Source organism: Corythoichthys intestinalis, chromosome 9, assembly GCF_030265065.1.
Source record: "Corythoichthys intestinalis isolate RoL2023-P3 chromosome 9, ASM3026506v1, whole genome shotgun sequence".
In the NCBI taxonomy this organism is placed as follows: Eukaryota; Metazoa; Chordata; class Actinopteri; order Syngnathiformes; family Syngnathidae; genus Corythoichthys; species Corythoichthys intestinalis.
Genome location: NC_080403.1, coordinates 29162812 through 29184293, shown reverse-complemented (window position 1 = coordinate 29184293; position 21482 = coordinate 29162812). Strand labels below are relative to the sequence as shown.

At 38.6% G+C, this 21482-nt stretch overlaps 1 protein-coding gene across 2 annotated transcripts in view; it reads left to right on the top strand.

Annotated features, from left to right (window-relative positions):
• The window catches only part of phactr3b (phosphatase and actin regulator 3b), a 57964-nt gene that overhangs the window by 30577 nt on the left and 5905 nt on the right, over nucleotides 1-21482 (top strand). For both annotated transcript variants that reach the window (XM_057846337.1, XM_057846338.1), the window contains exon 9: nucleotides 17643-17698. In XM_057846337.1, coding sequence (XP_057702320.1) covers nucleotides 17643-17698 — 56 coding nt within the window. The remainder of the gene's footprint in view (nucleotides 1-17642; nucleotides 17699-21482) is intronic.

Sequence of the window (21482 nt, the reverse complement as noted above, 5' to 3'; positions counted from 1 at the left end):
TTCAAGTCTGCGGTGTGGCAACATTTCGGTTTTCCCGTAGACAGTGTTGTCACAGATTACTTAAAAAAGTTATTTAATTACTGATTACTGATTACACCTCAAAAAAGTAATCTACTTACTTTATCGATTACTTTATTATCAAAGTAACTAAGTTACTTTATAAGTAAGTTATCAGTTACTTTTTACCAACAAAAAAATGTCATCACATGTAATTGAATTTTTCACATAAGGCTTAATCTTTGAGTTAGCGGGGGTTTAATTAGTCGATGGAGTGGATTTCAACCACCATTGACTCGCGCTAGATTAGCCACCCCGGAGCCCTGAAACTAACAAATAACTGACAAACTGCACGGAATTTGTTCAAATCAACTCCAAAGACTAAATAAACCTCCGTTAACTCCAAGGTAAAGCCTAATGTCAAAAATTTCGAACTTCCCCTTTAAAAAAAAGACCTAGCTGTTAAAATATTGTCTATTGACAAACAACAAAAATTAATGAAATGAACAAGAATCCTACAACGTATTCATAATGGGTCAAAATCATTTTTCTAGCAGATCATTTGACTAGCACCTAAGACACTAGCTTTTGCTTTGCTAAGCCAGAACTACACCTGTGGAGGCAAGATGGATATTTAGAATTTCTGCAAACCTAAGCTTTCAAACGCAACCAACAACAACTGAGCTTGAACAGTTTTATATATATGTATATATACAGTCTTGGCCAAAAGTTTGGCGACACCTCAAAGGTGGATACTTTGAAGAATGTAGAATATAAAACCTATTTTCAGTTATTTCACTTTCATGTTCGTTCATAGTTTTGATGTATTCAGAGAGGATTTACAATAGTAGTGAAAATATACAAAAAGTAAAAATGTTTAGGTGTGTCCAAACTTTTGACTTTTGTTTGTCATCAACATGCTTTACCCCCAGCCCCACATAAGTAAAACTCCGCCTATGGTTACAAACACTGACAATAAAATGTGCATAAAGGCTGGTTACAAACTGTAGAAGTGCTGTCTTGTTACCTGTAGGTTGTTTCGAGTTTTGTCGCGTTGTACTGTAATTCCAAGTGCTTCTTTGTTGATTTAGCAACCGACAGTCATTTTCAGCCAGCGTAAAGTTTGCAATGCACGGAGATATTTTTTTCATCTTTACTGGACAGAAATGTAAAGTTATGGCTGTATTTCCAGTGGGCAAAGGCATCCATTTGCCATATATATCCTGCCTTTCACTGTTAGCCTCGCTGCCTCGTCAGAATGCTATGTTGTTGACCGCTGTGGCAGACAGCGCTCAGCCTCAGACAGCACCGTAATACATTTGACCCCCCCACCACCCCCCCACCCGATGAGAAATGCTCTTCGTACATGACTACAGTATTCTTCATTCTACATACATTATGAGGCAAAAACAAAATAGTAACGCACAGGTACTAGGGAAACTAACTTTAATCGGATTACTGGCTTGGAAAAATGAACGCGTTAGATTACTTGTTACTGAAGAAAGTAATCAGATTACAACACTGCCCGTGGACTACAATGCGGAGGGAGAGAAAATATTGAAAAAAAACCCCAAAAACAATTTGCAAGCATTGCTCAGCGCTTGTTCCCTATGCTAATGGCAACACTTATAACACGACACAAGTGAAAACACACGGTGGGCTTCAGTAATTTATTTGCAACGCTTGACCCGCGTTACATTGTTCCCTCGCGGACATATTTCTCCAACAACGTAATCCTCGACATTTATGAAATACCTGTCAAGTTGTACGGTCTCGGCGTAATTTGTACAAGTGAGCACTGATTTTTAAATGTGTACGCCGTACGTTACGTTCAAAATCTGTACGTTTTTCGTGCATTACGTTTTTTTTCCTCCGTTCGGATTTTGTCACCATTTCGGCAACGAGACAATTTGTGTTAATACGTTGGTTGAATGACGCGAGAAAAGTCAGAGACACGGAGAGGGAAGAGTGTTTGTTGTGACGCTGTAGCAAACGCGATGCAAGGCTAGGTGGCTCCAATATTTCCAGACTGTAGCCGACAGCCTACAATCTACGCCTGGATATCTCATGCATATAGAACTAAATGCGAAATGACAGACTCGGTAGCGTTAGTAAACAGCCGCCATTTTAGAGCAGTAAACTTTTCAGAAAGGCTCTGTTGTAGTGAACCTTCCAAGCGAACCTAAGCAAATTTTATCTAAAATACTCCTAAATCGGCAAAATCTTGACCTGAGTCTATCTTTAAAGGATGAAACAGTTTTAAAATTTTCACATGTTGAAAGTAGACGGAAGGGAGCTAATGCAAAAACGGGAGCAATTTTACCAACTTTAACGGTTTATTCACAACATTAAATGACCTCCAAACATGGCAAAGGTTACGGAAGGAGGTTTAGGAAAAAAAAAACATGAAAGGTAACACCAGTTACTTTGCCAAGTAACTTTTTTCCTACTGTGTGTGTATTTCAGTAGTCAGTCACTACCCTAGCCAAAGAGCGAAGAGGCATTTTAACAGTAAAAAATGTTTACATTTTAAGTGTTTATTTCATTTTCTTAAAAGCAAAATAAAGGCAGTTTAAAAAAAAAAAAAAAAAAGCAAAACGCAAACCGAAACCGAACCGAAACCGTGATCCCAAAACCAAGGTTCAAACCGACCCGTGGGCTAACTGAACCGTTGCACCCCTAATTGTGATGTATTTTGTTTTTCTTTTAGAAAAAAAACACATTTACACCTGAAAAAATATATTCTATGTATTGTTTTAAAACTATAGTGATGAAGTGTATCGTGGTTTCCTTAGAGATTTTGTGATTACTGTCAAAAATCATGCATGCAAGCACAAAAAAAGTAGCCAAGTATAGACAGTGCACATGCCAAACAGAACAAAATAAGACAAAAAATTAATGAAAACGATACAATCAATAGACTAAGAGCGAAAAACATCTTACTCTTGTTGTCTCGCCTGAGAAATGATTGACATTCCTAACAAATAGTACCTGTGAGCTTCTCTGTGCCTGGCATCACACATTTCCATGTACTGTGTTCACACACCCTCACCTAAGGCATTTCACAGCTGCGTGTCCATCTGGATGGCACCAATAGCTGCGCGTGCATCTGATGCGTGTGACGTTATAATTCCATGTGGTCTCTACCCACACATGCGAATAGCACACACTCTGACTCTAGTAATAGACATTATGCATCATTTACTTATGTTGGGAATTTGTCATGAAAGCAGTCTGGCTGCAAAGACAAACAACTACATTCCCAATCAACATAAGCTATTTATGTAAATAACTCTTGCATAAACACCGGATGTGATCAATTATGTGGCATAAGGGGAAGTTTGACAGCGGGGTGCTGGGTTGTGGGTCGTTTGTATAATGATTATTAAAGGATAAAGGTCAGAGCAGTGACCTGTAATGGGCTACATCCCTGCAGCTCAATTATGTTACATTTGTGTAAGTTTCCTGACTGCTGCATTAGTGCTGACTTGACATCACTGGAAAAAGAATTTTTCCTTGCGTTGTCTGCATTTAAAAATCTTATAATATCCATATGCATCCAAAAACATTGTTATAATGACTGTGAGCCTGATCGACGTTAAATACAGCATAATGTATTTTATAATCCAGGTTAATCTCTTTTACTTAAATGTTATTTTAAATAATTAAAATTAAATTTTCGCCATTTTCTGTAGTCATTTTGTACGTTCATTAGCTACATCATGCTAAAAAATGTTTTGTAAATGCTAAATTTCTGATATATTTTATTGGATCTCAATAGAATGTGCAGATATACTGTACCAGATAAAATGGGCAGTGTTTCCATAATAAATTTTACTTTAACTGGTAGGCCTGCATAGTATATCGTTTGAATATCGCTATTGCGATGTTTGCATGTGCAGTATTCCTATCAAAGGATGTGCGATTATTATTATTATTTTTTTTTTTTGAACACGTAAACTTTTGCTTTGATTCATAAAACCAGCAAGTGTGTTGAGATATGGCTTCCTGTGTCCCTTGTTTATACAGCAATCTTCATCATTCACAGATAAACCCCCTTAGCCTGGATTAAACTGTATTATATGAATACAATCATATATTGCGATTTTGCAATTTTTTTTGCACTTTCAGTCCTTAAAGTGCCTGCGACAGCATTAAAAAAAATCTTCAACAGCAGTATTATGTGAATTAGAATGAACGATTTTATCTGATTTAGAATTCTACCCATTGAAGGGGAATTATTCAGAATGAGGAAAATGCGACGAAGAGAGCAGCAAAATGTCATTGTTTCAATCTGTCTACTCTAATATTTTTACAGTATATTCTTTTTATCTAAGTATTTTTCCCCAATTGCTAAATAAATTGTATGGTCATGACAAATAACAGTTTTGTGCTAAATGAAATATGAAATATTTAAAATGCATTTATTCAGTACGACATGGCAAAATTACTCCATAACGGTCGAAACTGTCGACTTCTTGCACCTCCCGAACAATATTTTATGCCACCGGATTTAGTCCGGCTTTTGTCATTTCCCTGCCCCGGCTTCAGAGAGCGTAAACAAACAGGGAGGCGTGACAGCTGGCCACATGCTAACCCGAACGGAGCGGCGATTAAGTCCTTTCGAAATGGAAAAATCACAAATTAAAACAGCCCGGATCATGTCTTCACGGATTGGCAACCCAGCCGGGGGCGAGCAAGTTACAGCTCATCCTTCCCCTGCTGTGGGTAGGAGAGCTCGTTTGCCGGCGAAGCAGCCGGAGAATGACCGGCCGGCGTCAGAGGAGCGGGTAGCTGCCCGAGCCCAACCTGAGGATAGTGGTCTATTGCCGGGCACACGAAGAGGGTAGAGGGGGCTTGAATTCTGGACGATATGGAGAACCGCACAAGTATAAGTCGAGTATAGTGCTCTCCCGGCGGGCATGCGAAGAGAACCGAGGAGGGTGTGCGACAATCCGTCGGTGGTCGGCTGAGTGGCATCCTCGGTGAACAAGGAACATTGTCAGCAACGAAATGCAAGCCACCTCCGTATTAAAACGTGTGCCATGATCCCAGTATTTGACATAGTACAAAACACGATGTTTTTTCACTTCCTCGTAAGTCCATTGGTCCGACAATTGTCGGACTTGTTTTGGCCAATCTTCAGGTGAATGGGAACTTTTTGAAACCCAAAAAGGCTCACACGCCTCTCCCTGATGCAGCAACAAAGCCCTGCAGCACATTTGGCTGGCGTGATGTGATAAATAAACGAATTTATCCGCAAAATCAGCTGAATTTTTCAGTCCATCTGCATGCTATAAAGCAATGTTGTATCTTGAGATGCTGTCCCGGGTGATGTCACATTCGCATTCGTCCTCAACCCGAGACTGGAGCCGGTAGTCACTCATTTTCATGGTGTGGGATTTAAAAAATTTAATAAATAAAACGATCGGTTCCACACACATCCAAGCGGTCCATTTCTTTCAGGAGCATAAGATACCGCGTGAAATATTAAATAAGCATGCTTTTTACTGTCATAGGCAATTTATATAAAGGAATAATAAATTCAATTAAAGTAAATTCAAGCACCTTGAATCTATAATGCAACAGTAAAAATACAGAAACTAAGATAACATTTTCTTAATGAAGAATATGATAAATTGATAAAGAAAAACAATGAAGAATACAAGAATAAACAAGAAAAACAAAGGGGGAACTCAGGAAAAACAATCTAATAAATTACTGAATGGAATACACTAATACAAGTCCTCCGAAACAGAGCTGTTCGAGGCATCTAGTGAAAATTATTCTTGTTTTAATATTGCTATATCGCAAACCCCAAAAAAGTTGCAGTGTAATTTTTTTCCCCAATATCGTTCAACCCTATTAGCTGCTAGGTTTTTGTTTTTGACCAGTGTGGTTTATATGAAAAAAAAACACATGCAATAATATATTTTGAAAGTTATATGACCTGATTTCCCAACTGTGCTTCTTCAAGTAAAATAGATTCTAATGCAGGTTCTTTTGTTTTAAAGGTTCAGATGAAGTCATTGAATTAGGCAAGTGCAGTTCCACAAAAACAGTGACCAAGCACTTTGCATGATTCTAATTTAATGCTGAAGTTTGGAATGTCTAATATTACATAACAACAGTAACATCATTACTCTGACACCTGAATGTTAGTTTTCAAAGCAGACTCTAGATTTCATTGGTGGTAGTGTGACAAGTCTCATTGACTTGGAATGTTATGAAGCAGAATGTGTCCTATCAACAATACTTCGGTGGATGGAACTCACCCAGCAGCCAGTTTGTGTCAAACACAATGCTAGCAGCTCACTGCTGAACGTGACTGACAGTACGACTGACTGTTTGACAAACCATAGCTATATCAACTTAGACAGAGTGGAGGACAGCTGAGGCATGCTTTTGTGTGGGGTGGCTGCACCATTTGCTAACGTCTCTGTCCTGCTGGCCATGTGCTTAGTACACAAGCATGAGAGCATGAGCAAGAATAACAACTACAAATGGACAGCATGTCTCTCATGTACCAGGGACTTTGTAACACAAAGATCGAGATACCAGATATAAAAACTACATACAAGGATAATTAATCATTGTTTTGGGGAAGGTGCTGCAAATCTTTCAAATGAATTTTCCACGAATGTGGCATGATGCAATGCACTCGATCATGATTGCGCAGTGCTGTTGCATTGATTTATCTTGCTAATAATGTGCACTTTGCAACAGAAAGCAAAGCAATTGGCTGTTTTAGGACAGCAGAAGGGAACCCTCTGCTTCTAAATTTAGCCAAATGCTGCAGAGGCACTAGCCATAATCGATGCTCCATGTACGTCACAGCTGAGCTATCCCTCACCTCTGGGCCTGTTCCCTGTTGATGAGAGATTGCAACCTCTCAGACCATTTCCTCTCTGATCGAACTGTCTCTGTTCCCTTAAAGGGCTATTGCAGGGATCTAGTCACGGTTACCTTTCATGATCAATGTCCTCCTTATCATCCTATATTACGAATTCATTGACTAGCAATAAATGGGCCAATTACACTGATGAATTGTACTGTCTGGTGATAACATATGGACTGATTCATATGTTGTTGAAGTCAAATCCTTAGCCATCAGTAGTTATCGATGGAATTGTCTTACTGCTGTTCGCAGGTACATTTTCTGTTTCACATCAGCACACAGTTCTGAGATCAAGGGTTCAACCCCGGGCTCCGAACCCGGGCTCCAGCCTTTTTGTGTCGAGATTGCATGTTCATATCGTCCCTGCATGGGTTTTCTTTGGTTTCCTCCCACATCCCGATAACACGCCTGCCATTGAACACTCCAAATTCTCCATTTAAGTATGAGTGTCAGTGTGTGTGGTTGTCTATCTCATTGTGGCCTGTGTTAGGGTGGCAACCAATTCAGCTTGTACTGTAGCCTACTGTTACTGCTCATAGTTAGCTATGATATGTTCCAGCATCCCTGCGACCCTCATGAGGATAAGCGGCACAGAAGATGAATGAATGAATGAATGAATGAATGAATGAATGAATGACTCTAACGTATCATGCTCAAGATGTCTGGCCACCAGTATTCCTCATTCATAGTGCTTTATATACAAATACATTTTACTCCCCCACTTTTTATTTAAGTCTTGTCATAGGATTTGGAAGGATAACGCCACGTTCATTGTTTTTTTGTTTGTTTGTTTGTTTGTTTGTTTACAATGCTACTAAGCACAAGAAGAAGTATACAGTGGTACCTCGGCATACGATCGCTTCGACACACGATATTTTCAACATCCGATGTAAAATTTGACTCGGCATTTGTCTCTACATTCGACGACATGCTCGAAATACCACGATTTATGACAGCGCCGCAGTTTCTTTGTTTTGCCGCAGACCGACCCACGGCGGATTTTCTTGTGAGAGAAATCATTACGGTTCCAAGAAGGTTAGTGCAGGTGGTAAAAAAAAGGAAAAAGATGACGCATACCATTCAAATGAAGATTGAAATGATAGAAAAGACTCGACAATACTCCTCCTCCGACCTCCGTTCGCCAGTCGTTATAAGGTGACAATTATTATTGTGGTACCATCGTCAAAGAGATCGCCAGCTTTGTCAGGTTTTCAATCATTTATTTTAGAACTTGCGCAACACAACATGCCTGCTGTCCACCGCAGTTGACGCCAGCCACAACAGAACTTTAAAAGAGAAAGTAAAATCACTCAGGGAAAACACGTGCGCAAAACACGTCCGCCACATTAAAACCCGATTCATTACATTATTAGAGGAATTATTATTATTGTTATTACATTATTATTTCCATTTTTTATTTATAATTTATCTGTTTTGCTATGTGTTATTGCCATTTGTAATAGTAGCAGCAGTATTTATTAAGGATTTTTAGGTTTTCGGGCTGTGGAACGAATTAATGGAATTATAACGTAGTTTTATGGGAAAATCCTGCTCGACATACGACCATTTCGACTTACAAACAAGGTCCTGAAACGAATTACTTCGTATGTAGAGGTACCACTGTACTAATTTCGTGTTTAAATTTAGTGGTAGTTACTTTTTGAACCCCCATTTGACTATGATACTGTAAATAGTGTATGAACAAGTTCCTTCCATTGATGCATAAGCTTTTGTAGTTTTATTGTGTTGTGTCTGATAAAGTCATGCCATTTTGTCAATACAGTATTTTTTCCACTTTTGTCTTGTTCATTAGTGTAATTTGACATTTCTAACTTGGACACAAGTCACCTGTCACCATTGTCTTGTGATTTACACATTTTGGTTAATTAAATAGAAGACCAGAATGCAAAAAGGAAGGTAACGTAGGTGGACAAACCCCATTGCGGTGAAAGAAAATGAACGTTTTTTATATTAGGTAGCAGAGTTTTGGTAAAACCAATAATTTCATATATGTGAAATGCAGACCAATTTCTGCAGACGTTGCAGCTTTCTTTGGGGGCAGAGAAACGAATGACAGCTGTTGTCTCTAAATAAACCAATAAATTGACCGCACAACAGCTGGGTGCACCACTATCTTAGTACGGACTAGTGGGAGATTTGGAATTGGTTTGATTCTTGTTCACACACCAGCCAAGAACGCAATCTTACAACTGATAACAATACAATCAATCTGTAGTCTGATTGGTTGTTATCAGGACATAGCAAAGATATGGCAGACTGTATGTAAACCTGTTGCTCTTCCTCTCCCAAAAATGTAATGTCCCAATTTTAAATGAAATACTGTGTATTGCTTTTGCTTGGGTTTAGTTGATTTTTCATGGTTGATAAATACTTTGTGATTTTTTTGCTTGATAGTTTTTCTCTAGTCATTCATTTTCTTTAGCTTGTCACTGCTGCCTTCGGCCAAGTGGTGGGGACGACCCAAGACTGGTCACCAATCAATCAGATGGGACATACAAACAACCATGTTCATACCTACAGTATATGTACAGTACAAGCTACTCTCAACATTGGCCTACTTATAAATGAAGTAGGATAAGGGCTAGGGTACATTTATAAATGTGGTATTTTCCTATAAATAATTAGTCAATTTTGACAAAATGTTTTTGAGACAGGTGGATGAAATGATACGTTTTTTTTTTTTTTTTTTTTTAATTTACTTGCTATCACTCCGTACAGTCAAAAATGGTCAGATTTGATGTTGTTTCTCATGAAAAGAAAACAATTTATTTTGATTGTCTGTTTTCTAATTGTAGATCACTTTATCACAGAGTCCTAGTTCGGCTTCTGTTCAGTGACGAGCTTGTAGGTGGCAGATAGTGATACACAGATGGAGACACGTAATTGCCGGGTGACATATCCCGGTTTCTCTAAATAGTATGAGGAAAAAATAATTCCAAATTACATGTTGTCACTACAATAGAGCACCCTTTCACACATACAGTGATTAATGTTATACAAATGACTTTTTTACAGAATCCAGCAAGGAGTACCATCTAATTGAAATGTCAAAAGTCTGAAAGCTTGTGCGCCCACTCAGTGAAGATTTGCCTCTTCTAGTACCTTTCCCTTATACCAAATTAGAGTTGGCTCGCAGGTGTATTCCATGACATGGCTAAAATTATAGTTATAATTCATCATGAAAAGTAAATCAAACATTGGTTCTTTTTTCTTTCTTGTAGATTATTTGTACTAATTTAGCTTATGGCCGCGATTAGCTGAAGCTGCAGTTTTACAGTTGTCGACAGTGGAACTTGAGATGGTGAAATTTAAAGCAATTTCATTTGATGTGAAAGGCTAACATGCAGTCTTGAGAATGTTCATTATCTGGAATGTTTGTTTTGTAAGGCGTTTGTTGAGTGTTGTGCTGAGACACAAGATTTTACATGACCGTAATAACTACATAAAAAGGGTTGCGTGCATGCAGCTTGGGTTCACCAGGTCTGACAGATTGGAGGCTGGTTTTCTAGCTATTTTCTCAATGCTAATGATTGGTCTGCTTTCAAAATCACGCTTAAACATAACTTTAGCATGCAAATCATCAAATGAAAGTTTATTATGTGGGAGTTTATTTGTTAGTCATTTTGAAAATATGGGTGGGCTAAAAATGATGAATCTCGTAATTTATTTAAGCTAGATTGTCCTAAAAAGTGTTGAGGAGGATATTATGTTGTAGGCGGATATTTCAAGCATTCGCAAGGTTAAACTCTGTTTAATAAGTTATTGTTCTGTAGAAATAAGTGCATATGTAATAAAGCACAAATAAAATGTTCAAGTGTAGACCTACTGTACATTCCGCCCTCCCTGTATACTCAGTAAATGCCTGTACATACTGCACTTGTCAGAAGACCAGTGTTGTTTTCGTCAACAATGACAATAACGAAAATATTTAGTCAACAAACCCTTTTTTCATGATGATGACGGAACCATGATAAGCTAAAAATGTGTTTTGAGAGACTAAAACCTAACGAGACGAATGGCAGTTTTCGTCTGACGAGAACGAGACGAAAATGCGCAATAATTTAAGTTCACAAGGTGTGACATTTTATATGTAGTTAGCCTGCATCATAGCAGTGTCTGGTTGTCTCACTCATTTGACGTGCTGCAACCCCTGCACCCAACTCGCCAGTGTCCTCTCCTCTCAAGGCTTGCACATACGGTAAGATTTGTTTTCTTGTCTAGGCCAGAGAGAATATGCCATGTTGCTTTAGCCTTTAAAGGTCTGTGCTGAGTGATCATCACACACTAAATGTAACTGGTAGCGTTAGCATAGCATTCGCGTTCGCATTAGCTTAATGCTAACATCAAGCGTCCACTTGGACAACGTTCTTTTACATGCAGTTTGTGGAATCCGGGTGGATATAATTAATTGAAAATAATGTACTGTTTTCCTGCTTTGCGTGTATTATCACCAAGTTGGAGTTGTCCTTGTAGATGCTACAATATGTAGTCATCTGTCAGTGTTCATTCACAATAGTTAGAAACCTTTATTTAAATATATATTTATTGTTGGAGTAAAAACATTTTAAGTAAACGTTGACTAAAACTAGACGAAAATAGTCTTGAATTTTTGTCCAAAAAAAACTAGATGAAGACAAACGCATTTTGACATGACTAAAATATGACTAAGACTAAGGCCAGGTTCACACTGCAGGTCTTAATGCACAAATCCGATTTTTTCGTGTTTCTGTTTATTTATTTATTTATTTTCCCTTCAGGCATGGCAAATCCAACATACAGCATTTATATGTGTTTACAATTAATTCAACCCGAAAAGAAAAGGGCAGACGGGAGAAGCCGAAGCTTATTGAAACCCGCCCCCAGTATACCTTAGGACACAGAAATAATCCAATATTGCATAGTGATTACAAGGTTCTTTTTTTTTGTTTTTTTTTTGTTTTAAATTTTTTAAAATTATTTTTTTATTTCACCATTTCAAATCCAATCTCGGTCACTTTCGTATGTGGTTTACTTTAAATCCAATCTGGGCCACACTTTTCCAGAATGTTGCGGTGGCCAGAACTGTTAAGTCTTCCAAATCGGAATTCATGCAGCAATTACGTCATCAAAGAGCGATAGAGACAGGGCGCTACAGTCGCGGTGCAGCTGTGCGTTAGCGCCTAGCTTGCCTTGAACACGGCTTTTGGGAAAGGCAGTCTGATCGGTCACGCCAAAAAAACAGATCTGACAAAAAAATCGGATTTTTGCATTAAGACCTGCGGTACGCACCTAGCCTAAGACAAAATTTACATGGACTACCAAAAACAAAACAGCGGCAGCATACGCAGAGTTTAAGGGGGGCCCCCTGGTGCCATGAAAGTGTCATTGCATGTAATTTACTTTCCTATATATGATTTTAAAATTAAGTTTAAGTTTAAATTGAGTTTTCCATTAAAATATTGTCTATAAAAGTTGTAAAGCAATACAACAAACTACAAAGATGAATGAAATGAACAAAAACACATTTTTATAATGGGTCAAAATTATTTTTTGACCAGATCATGTGACTAGCACCTTAGACTGTCATTTGCTTTGCTTAGCCAAAACCACCCGAAGAGGCAAGATGGATATACGTATTTTTTCAAACCTAAGCTTTCAAAAGCGACAACAACAACTACTGAGCAAGAGCCAAGGATTGAAAATGTGGACCATGAAAAGGCCAGAGAGCACCGCCAAAATGATGTGCGTAGTTTCAATTTTCCCCACTAAAGACGCTAATTGTACAACAGAGCCAACAGTGGTGTCTTGCCAATGTAATTACCCCCTGTGAAAAATTGTATCTTCTGGCCGCGACCGCACACACACATGAGTTATGCTATGAGTTATGTCGACTTAAACAATTAATTAAGGCCAGAAAAGAACCACAGTTATTTATTTTGGACATTGACGTTTATTAAACTGAGGATACTATACAGGACTTCAATTACAGTAATAAGTTATACAGTAGGTCATCCTACAAGTAAAACAGTAAAATATTGCCTTTTTTTACATTTAGTACGGATGTTACGTTATACTACAGAATTTTTTTTTTTTTTTTTTTGATGGATGGGCCATGTTTCAAAACCTCGTACATAACTACATCACCAAAACATTGAAATCAAGCAAATCAGTGCAGTGCAGTGCCTCCGCCTAGGGGATACAATTTTTGACGGTGCTAACTATACTGGCACGACACCGGTGGGCGTACCATATTCAATGGATGATGATCTTGTCGAAAAGTATACCTGTCCTAAGCAGCCTGATTTAGAATTCCCCTCAAGAATGATGGGAAACAAAAAAATGCTCATTTTCAACTTGTTATTATAAATATTCTTGTTAGTTAATTTTATTGTTGACACTGCATTTCGGGGTCATTAACATGTTGAGCCCCCCCTGCCCCAAAATTCAAACTCTGCCTAAGAGCAGAAGACACACATTACTTTTACACGTCATATCTAATTTGGACACTCCTGCAAGAAGCGCCTGGTTTTGGTAGAACATCGAACATATTTCAACCTTATTTTGTTTGATGAAATGTTTGCCAGTTATACCACTGTAGCGCATCAAAATTGTGATGTTCCAATGTAAATTGAACTCATGTGCACTTAAAATGCTGCACATGACATTGTCATTCCGTCAACTGGGAACATGTTCAAAGCTGAACATGGTTATTTGAAGTCACCTTCACACATTGCTCCCAGTGGGATATTGGACTGCCAAAGATCTGCACTCTATCTATGGTCCTGAGATAAAGGGCAAACATCTAAGCTTAAAACAGCAGTCTGGATTAAGAATTGATTTGTACATTTCATAACTTGGTCTTTGAATGTGTTCCTGTCATGGAGTGCGACCTTTGGTGGAGAGGGAACTCCAGGAACATTTCAGTTGAGTTTTTCATGATGAAACAGAAGTTAATGCAAAAAAAAATACTGCAAATATCAGAGCACCATTCAGCACAAACTCCTTCATGCAATGCATTAGATCTATGACCTAATAATAGAAGAATTCCAGGTAATCAGTTTTGGCATAGAAGTTGCATAAACAGTTGAGCTTTGGTGGGCTTGGTAGGCTGTGATGAAAGAGATTTCCTTAATTTTTTCTGGCATCTCAACCAAAACTACCCCTCATGCCCTGCATCACCAAGGCTGGTCTGCTTCCAAGGGCGCCCCCCCCTGTCCTCAGGCTGTGCTAGTGAGGAGGAAAGAGCGCGGCATTAGGACACACCTCAGTGGGCAAAAGCAGCCTGAATCATCCTGCTCTCCTCCACTCGCAATGGCCTGACATTCGCATCAGGCTTTGCCATTCTCGACAGCTCATTCCTCTGACATGATAGTGAGTTCATTTAACAAACAGGGAGCTTTTACCTCTAACCAAATAGAGTGGGTGAATACTTGTGAAGCACACATCGCTGCAGGAGCTTGTGACTAAAACCCCGTAAGGATTACTTGGATCAACAGAAAGAGTCTGACTCAGTCTTGTTGTGCGTGGGAATATGTTTTGTTGACATGTTTATTGATTACTATATAGAGAACATAAATGTGTTCAATGTGGTGATTAGTCTTTCAATTCACTCATAAGAGGTACCGCAGTTTATAGCTTGGCGCCACTTAGTTTTGTCTAACCTCTTCTTTCAATATGTTGTCTCTGTGCGTGTGTTTTGTAAGCCCTCAGTGGTCCCAGTCACAGCTGAGCCTGCAAAAGCTTATTTTAGATATTTGTTCAAGGTGCTGTCCAACTCCCCCACCCCCAACTCAGAACAGTGGAGAAAATTACTCGTCAGCTGAAGTCACATCTGTGATTTTGTATTTTTTCCACAGCAGTGATTTTAGTAGAATTTCCACTGATTTATATGGAAGGTTGACACATGCAGAATTTTCACCATGTACTCTGGAATCAAAGGAAGTGATGCAGAGGGAACTTAGTTGTTCAAAATACAACATAATTTCCCAATTTATCTCCAAACACAACACATCTACACTAAATATTTTGCACTGTTGCGTAGTTTTAATGAGTAAAAACATCAACACAAGATTTTATTTAATTACCTGCTCTTGTACATCCTTTGTTAGACTGACCCCTGCCAGTCTGATCTAATCTAACGATAGTACTGTAGCTGTTATCCTGAAGCAAACGCAAATGATGGTACGTTTAAATCAGGGGAGCCAAGTATATTTCACCTCTAAACATGAATTCCACTCATTGAAAATGCAATTTTCTAGGCCCCTGCTTTCGTCATGGACCCTGAGAATCTTCATCTTGCCTACTGCCCATCCCCATTTATGGCACCCTAGAGTCTGATGAATTATGTGAAATCAATTCAACTGCGTATGTCTTTGGGTTCAAAAGATTTTACTTCACTTAAAAAGAACATGCAAAGCTATGATCATTTTTATCTGAGGACATCAAGTGCTATGCGGAATATTTAGATATTATGCACATGATGCAAGCAAGGTTTGAAAATACTTAAAAGCCACTTCATTACCTTGCTCTGTGTGTGGTTGCATGCCCTCACACAGTCCAAAACTAGGTTTATGTTATACCCATAGATGTGTTTTTTCCCCTCTACCAAATAAAAAGAAAGTGCTTACTATTGTGAATGTAGTTTTCTTGATAGATCTCTTGCCTTGAACAAGACACCGTGACCGACCCACCCCAAAAAAGCCCGTTTGTAAGGATTTAAGGTGATTTTTATTTAAAGGCAACCTCAGACTTAAAGACTTGTAGGCTATAATAAGCCACAATTGTTCTCTTTTACTAAAATATGTTATTAGAAACACATAAAATATTGCTATTGATTGAAAAATCTATAATATTTAGTACATGTTTTGACCTACAGAGGGTGCCATGTTTTATGACGTAGATTGTCACTGTCACTAGGCAAACTCTACCGGTGTTGTGCAATTCCTTCCTACGCGGCGAGATGTCCAGCACATGCGCACATCGGTTAAAAGCGGCGAGTACTTACTATTTGTGTTTTTATTGAATCTTTTATTACCTGTTCATTGCTTCAAAATACTTTTTGTATGCATTTCTCTCTCATACTTTTAAGCATTGTGTTTTCTTGTGGTAACTTTAAAGAAGATTGTTGATCTGTTGACCCCATTAGTCACGTAGCGTATTTAAACCACCCTTATTTTATATTACTACGTTTAAGTATTTTCTTAAGGCATCTTTAGTATCTTCTGTCTGTATGAATCTAAACAAAACAAGCTGAAAGCGCACGGTAGTACTTTGGGTGTCAAATTTGCCTCTATTAGACGTTTCGCCGGTGTGGCACATTTTGGCAGAACGTCGGTTTTGTCATACTCTTGTCTCGTCTCATCCCTTCTTTCCTGTTCAATTAGCTTTTGCTGGTCATTTGTGAAATATCAACAGTGCTGTCATGCTCATTAATGTTCCTCTCGGGTTCAAATTGAAAGGGTTGAACAGATGACATGTTTATCTCGCGAGAGTCATGCTCTGGAATCGAGGCAGGGTAAACATGTGATGTCACGGGCGGTGACAGCAATGGCGACCTACTAGTTAAACTAATTTATAAATTGTATAAAAACGATAACATCAAAAGGGGTTTTAATATGAAATTATTTTAACTTATAATAAAGTTAATCTTTTAAGAACTACAAGTCTTTCAATTCGTGGATCCCTTTAAGTCATACTGAACTGAATCCACTTTTATGTAAAAAAATAATAAATCTGGACGGGAAACATTGGAATAAAAGCACAAATGACATCTCGCCGTAGATGCTCTGTTAGCCTTATAGTTTGTGAAGCGAAACAATGTTGAACCTATCTGTTAGGGAACTGCCATTTGTGGACCTAGGTTTCACTCAAATTGAGTTCATCGTGTGGTGATGTGATTTCATTGAAACAATAGTTTAATCTAGCACATTGTGTGTAATGCTAAAGTTCAGGTGACGTGGAATGCTGACTCATGAATCTTGGTATAGATTGGGTTTGTTGAAAGGTCATGTTTAACAACTGACCTAGTATCACAGTTGTGTTTTCTTCACGTGATCTTTTGCATTTTGGCACACAAGCTATACATACTGTTGTTATTGGACAGTGATTAGTAATCACTTGGACAACACAAGAAAAAAAATGTCCAAAGTGGCAAACAAGAATGTCACTTAGTGGAGTGTGAACCTCCAAAGTCATGAGCCTTCAGATTTGTCATCATTCCCCACCACCATTCCATTATGTTTCCATTGGCATCTATTGATTCGTTATATGATGTACTGCAACACATGCCTAGAGGAGCATGTGCATGCCTGCGAGAGAGCGCGTGCGTATGTGTGCGTGTCCCACCCCTCCCCAGCGTGCTACAAAGGAGGCATCGTGTGCTGCGCTCACGCACTCAGCTCAGAACGCATCAGCATCCCCAGTCACTCATGCACTGGGAAACAACCTCTCTTTTACTCAAGTTCCTTGTCCCTGGGATATTAAACAAAACTTCTTGAAAGGGGAATTGCTCAAGAGTTTTCTTCTAAAGTGAACTGGAAGAGTAATGTAACACTCGCTTTCTGTGTTTGCTCCAATGTGGATTCCTAAACACTCCAAGAGCCTAGTGAGGTGCAGTTCAGAGGACGCGTGGATGTGCGGCTCTTGGAACTGTGCACGCAGGAGACGCACACACCGAAAGTGCAGCTTGAACTGAGAGACCGACCAGCGGCAAAATGGTCCAAAACGTGATTTTGGTGTTTTTTCGCAGGAGGCTCAGCCAACGGCCTGCGGTGGAGGAGCTGGAGAGTCGGAACATCTTAAAGCGTAAGTTTCAAACTTATATTCAAAGTTTTGAGTCTCGTGTGAATAAACATAATTAACCCCTCAGGGTTGGTGGTCAGAGTCTCGTGTGAATAAACATAATTAACCCCTCAGGGCCGGTGGTCACTACAGTGGACAGCTATTCAAAAGTTGCTTTAGTTCTATATGAATGTAATAAAAAAAAAGAACTTTAACCTTTTATAGGGCAAGTGACTATTTTTGGTCATTCAAAATAAACTTAAATTAATTAATTAACTTAACTAAATATTAGCAATTAGTATTGTGTATTTAAAAAACATATATATATATATTATTTTTATATAATGATAAAAATTGAGTGGATGAATTAATTAGGAGTGTGACCAACAATCGAAATGGTGATATATCGTGATACTTTGTATCCCAAAAGGTTATCGATATGCCCCTGCCAAGAATCGAGATATCGTTTTAAAAAAGTGTCAATGTTTAAAAAAGAAAAGAAAAAAAAAGGAACCAACAAGTTGCTACTAAAATCACCACATAATACTGTCTTAGTTTAATGTCTATGACTGCCATTGATGGAGCTCGACGCCCAATCCATTTAGACCGGGAGGGTCGCATGAATGTTCATATATTCGAAACCAGATCATTTGCAGTCACTCTTTCTGATTTTCAAGCCATTTACAGTTCACTTTCTGTTCATTTTTAGGGTATTTACAGGTCATTTCCTGTTGAGTCACTGCCTATTCATTTGGGAGATTCCTGGGTCACTTCTTGTTCTGTAACCCAAAAAGAAGTGACTCATAATGTGCCCCAAAATCAAAAGGAAGTGACTGAAAATCAACAAGGTAATGATCTGAAATACCCCGAAATTACCTTGTTGCCTAGCATTAGCTGCCACTGACAGCCATAGACGTTCAATCCATTTGAAGTGGGAGGGATGGCAGCGAATGAACATTCGTTCATTCGCTGCCACCCTCCCAGTTCAAATGGATTGGATGTCTACTCTGGATAAACTCAATCCAATTCACAACAGTAGCTTGTTTTTCTGATTATTAGTTGTTTTGTCTAATTATCTTCAGAATGTATCGATAATCGTTGTATCGCCTTATCGTGATATCATCGTTATCGTAAGCTTTGTATCGCAAATCGTATCATATCGTGAGGTACCAAGAGGTTCCCACTCCTAGAATTAATACAATGTTAATAAAAAACTAAAATAATGAAATTAAAAGGTATAAATAAATGAATACACTCTGGGTACAGGCCCAAGTAACACTACAGTTCATTTTTTTTCATAGAAGTTAACTCATTACATGCCATTGACGGTGATAGAAGTCCAATTTGAACTGGGAAGATTGGCTGTGAATCTCATCTTTCAGTGCCTGCACTAGACTTCCAAGTCATTTTGACAGGGAAGAATGTTCGTTCGCCCTTCCTAGTCAAAGTTAATTTGACATCTAGCCAGTTAGTTGTACAGTGCTCAGTAAAGCTGAGTTTTTAAAAAACCACAGCTAGTGCATGAAAGGGTTAAAAATGAATGTAATGAAGCTCTGTTTTTGATGTATTAAAAACGAATGGACTATATTCTAAAAATGAATCTCAGATTCATTACAACATGCTAAAACTTGCATCTGTTTAGGAAAAAAAAAATATCCATGCAAAAATCTTGACAAGTGTTTTATTTTAGATATACAAATGAAAACAACCCAACAGATATGTTAGAGAAACTGAGAAACTTTAAACCTGACAAATACCATTTAATGTTGTGCGAATAAGAAGGCTACACATACTAATGTGACTCTAGAAAGTTACTTTTAGAAATGGTTTTATCCATTCATGCATTGTAGAATAGTATTTATTGTATGTATTTCCCAAGGGTTGCACACGTGTACTTAAATACAACTTTTTTTGTTTTGTGCTGAGAGATAGAGGTGGGGTGGCGTGGCTCAGTGGTAGAGTAGTTGTCCCCTAACCCAGAGGTTGTGGGTTTGATTCTTCGCCCTGATAAACTCGCCTAAGTATCCTTGAGCAAGATATTGAACCCCACGTTGCTCCTGGTGCTGTGTCACCAGTAGGTGAATGGCGAGATAGTGTAAAGCGCTTTGAGCGCCTTGAAAGGTGGAAAAGCACTATATAAGTATAACACCATTTACCATAGATATTGAAAGTTGAGGGAACTTATATGCAAGGCATGAAGCCGCTCAACACATGTGCTTAGCAGTATCTTAAATCAGACTGGCCACTTGTGAGCCTGTAAACAGCTGTTTGTGCCAGCCAAGTCCCACATTCTTCTTCCACAAGCACATCACACCACTCAACCTAATAGGAATTGCTTCAGTTAAGTGCATTGCATTGTCATACAATATTTAGACTTAGACAGACTTTATTTGTCTTAATGCTTTTCATCAGCAAGAGATAACGATGCAATGGCTCGGATGGTAATGACATTTTAAAACAATATTAAAATATACATGTTAAAAACGGATACAAAAAAAGATGCAGATAAGAGACAGTTTTAAATATGACGGAAAACACTTACAGTGGGGCAAATAAGTATTTAGTCAACTACTAATTGTGCAAGTTCTTCCACTTGAAAATATTAGAGAGGCCTGTAATTGTCAACATGGTTAAACCTCAACCATGAGAGACAGAATGTGGAAAAAAAAAAAAAAGAAAATCACATTGTTTGATTTTTAAAGAATTTATTTGCAAATCATGGTGGAAAATAATTATTTGGTCAATATCACACATTACTGAATACACTTTAAGATATTATTATTTGTTTTTAAATGTTTGAATAATCTTGCGCCGCCATATCTGTCAGAACTGCTTCAGCCTTACAGTCTAACCAGAACCCTCAGATCAGCTGACCACCTGCTTCTTGTAGTCCCAAGATCAAGGCTGAAGCTTAGGGGTGACCTTGCATTTGCGGTGATGGCGCCCAGGCTGTGGAACCAATTACCACTTACTATTAGACAGGCCCCCTCACTTACGGATTTTAAATCACGCCTTAAAACATTTTATTTTTCTTCAGCTTTTAATGTGCTATGACAGTTTATGACCTCGTCTTTTATTTATTCTATTTTATGTGTTTGTTTTATCTTTCAAAGTTGACTTATTTTGCTGTGTTATGCTATGTAAAGCACTTTGGTCTCCTTGGCGGATTTTTAAATGTGCTATACAAATAAAGTTGATTGATTGATTGATTGATTGATACCAAAAGTTCATCTCAATACCTCCGCAGTTTTTCTATGGGGTTGAGACCTGGAGACTGGCTAGGCCACTCCAGGACCTTGAAATGCTTCTTACGAAGCCACTCCTTTGTTGCCCTGGCAGTGTGTTTGGGATCATTGTCATGCTGAAAGACCCAGTCACGTCTCATCTTCAATGCCCTTGCTGATGGAAGGAGATTTTCACTCAAAATCTCTCGATACCTGGCCCCATTCATTCTTTCCTTTACACAGATCAGTCTTGCTGGTCCCTTTGCAGAAAAACACCCCCAAAGCATGATGTTTCCACCCCCATGCTTCGCAGTGGGTATGGTGTTCTTCGGATCCAATTCAGTATTCTTTTTCCTCCTAACACGAGAACCTGTGCTTCTACCAAAAAGTTCTATTTTGGTTTCATATGATCATAACACATTCTCCCAGTCCTCTTCTGGATCATTTAAATGCTCTCTAGCGAACTACAGACGGGCCTGGACGTGTACTTTCTTCAGCAGGGGGACACGTCTGGCAGTGCAGGATTTGAGTCCCTGGCGGCGCATTGTGTTACTGATAGTAGCCTTTGTTACTGTGGTCCCAAC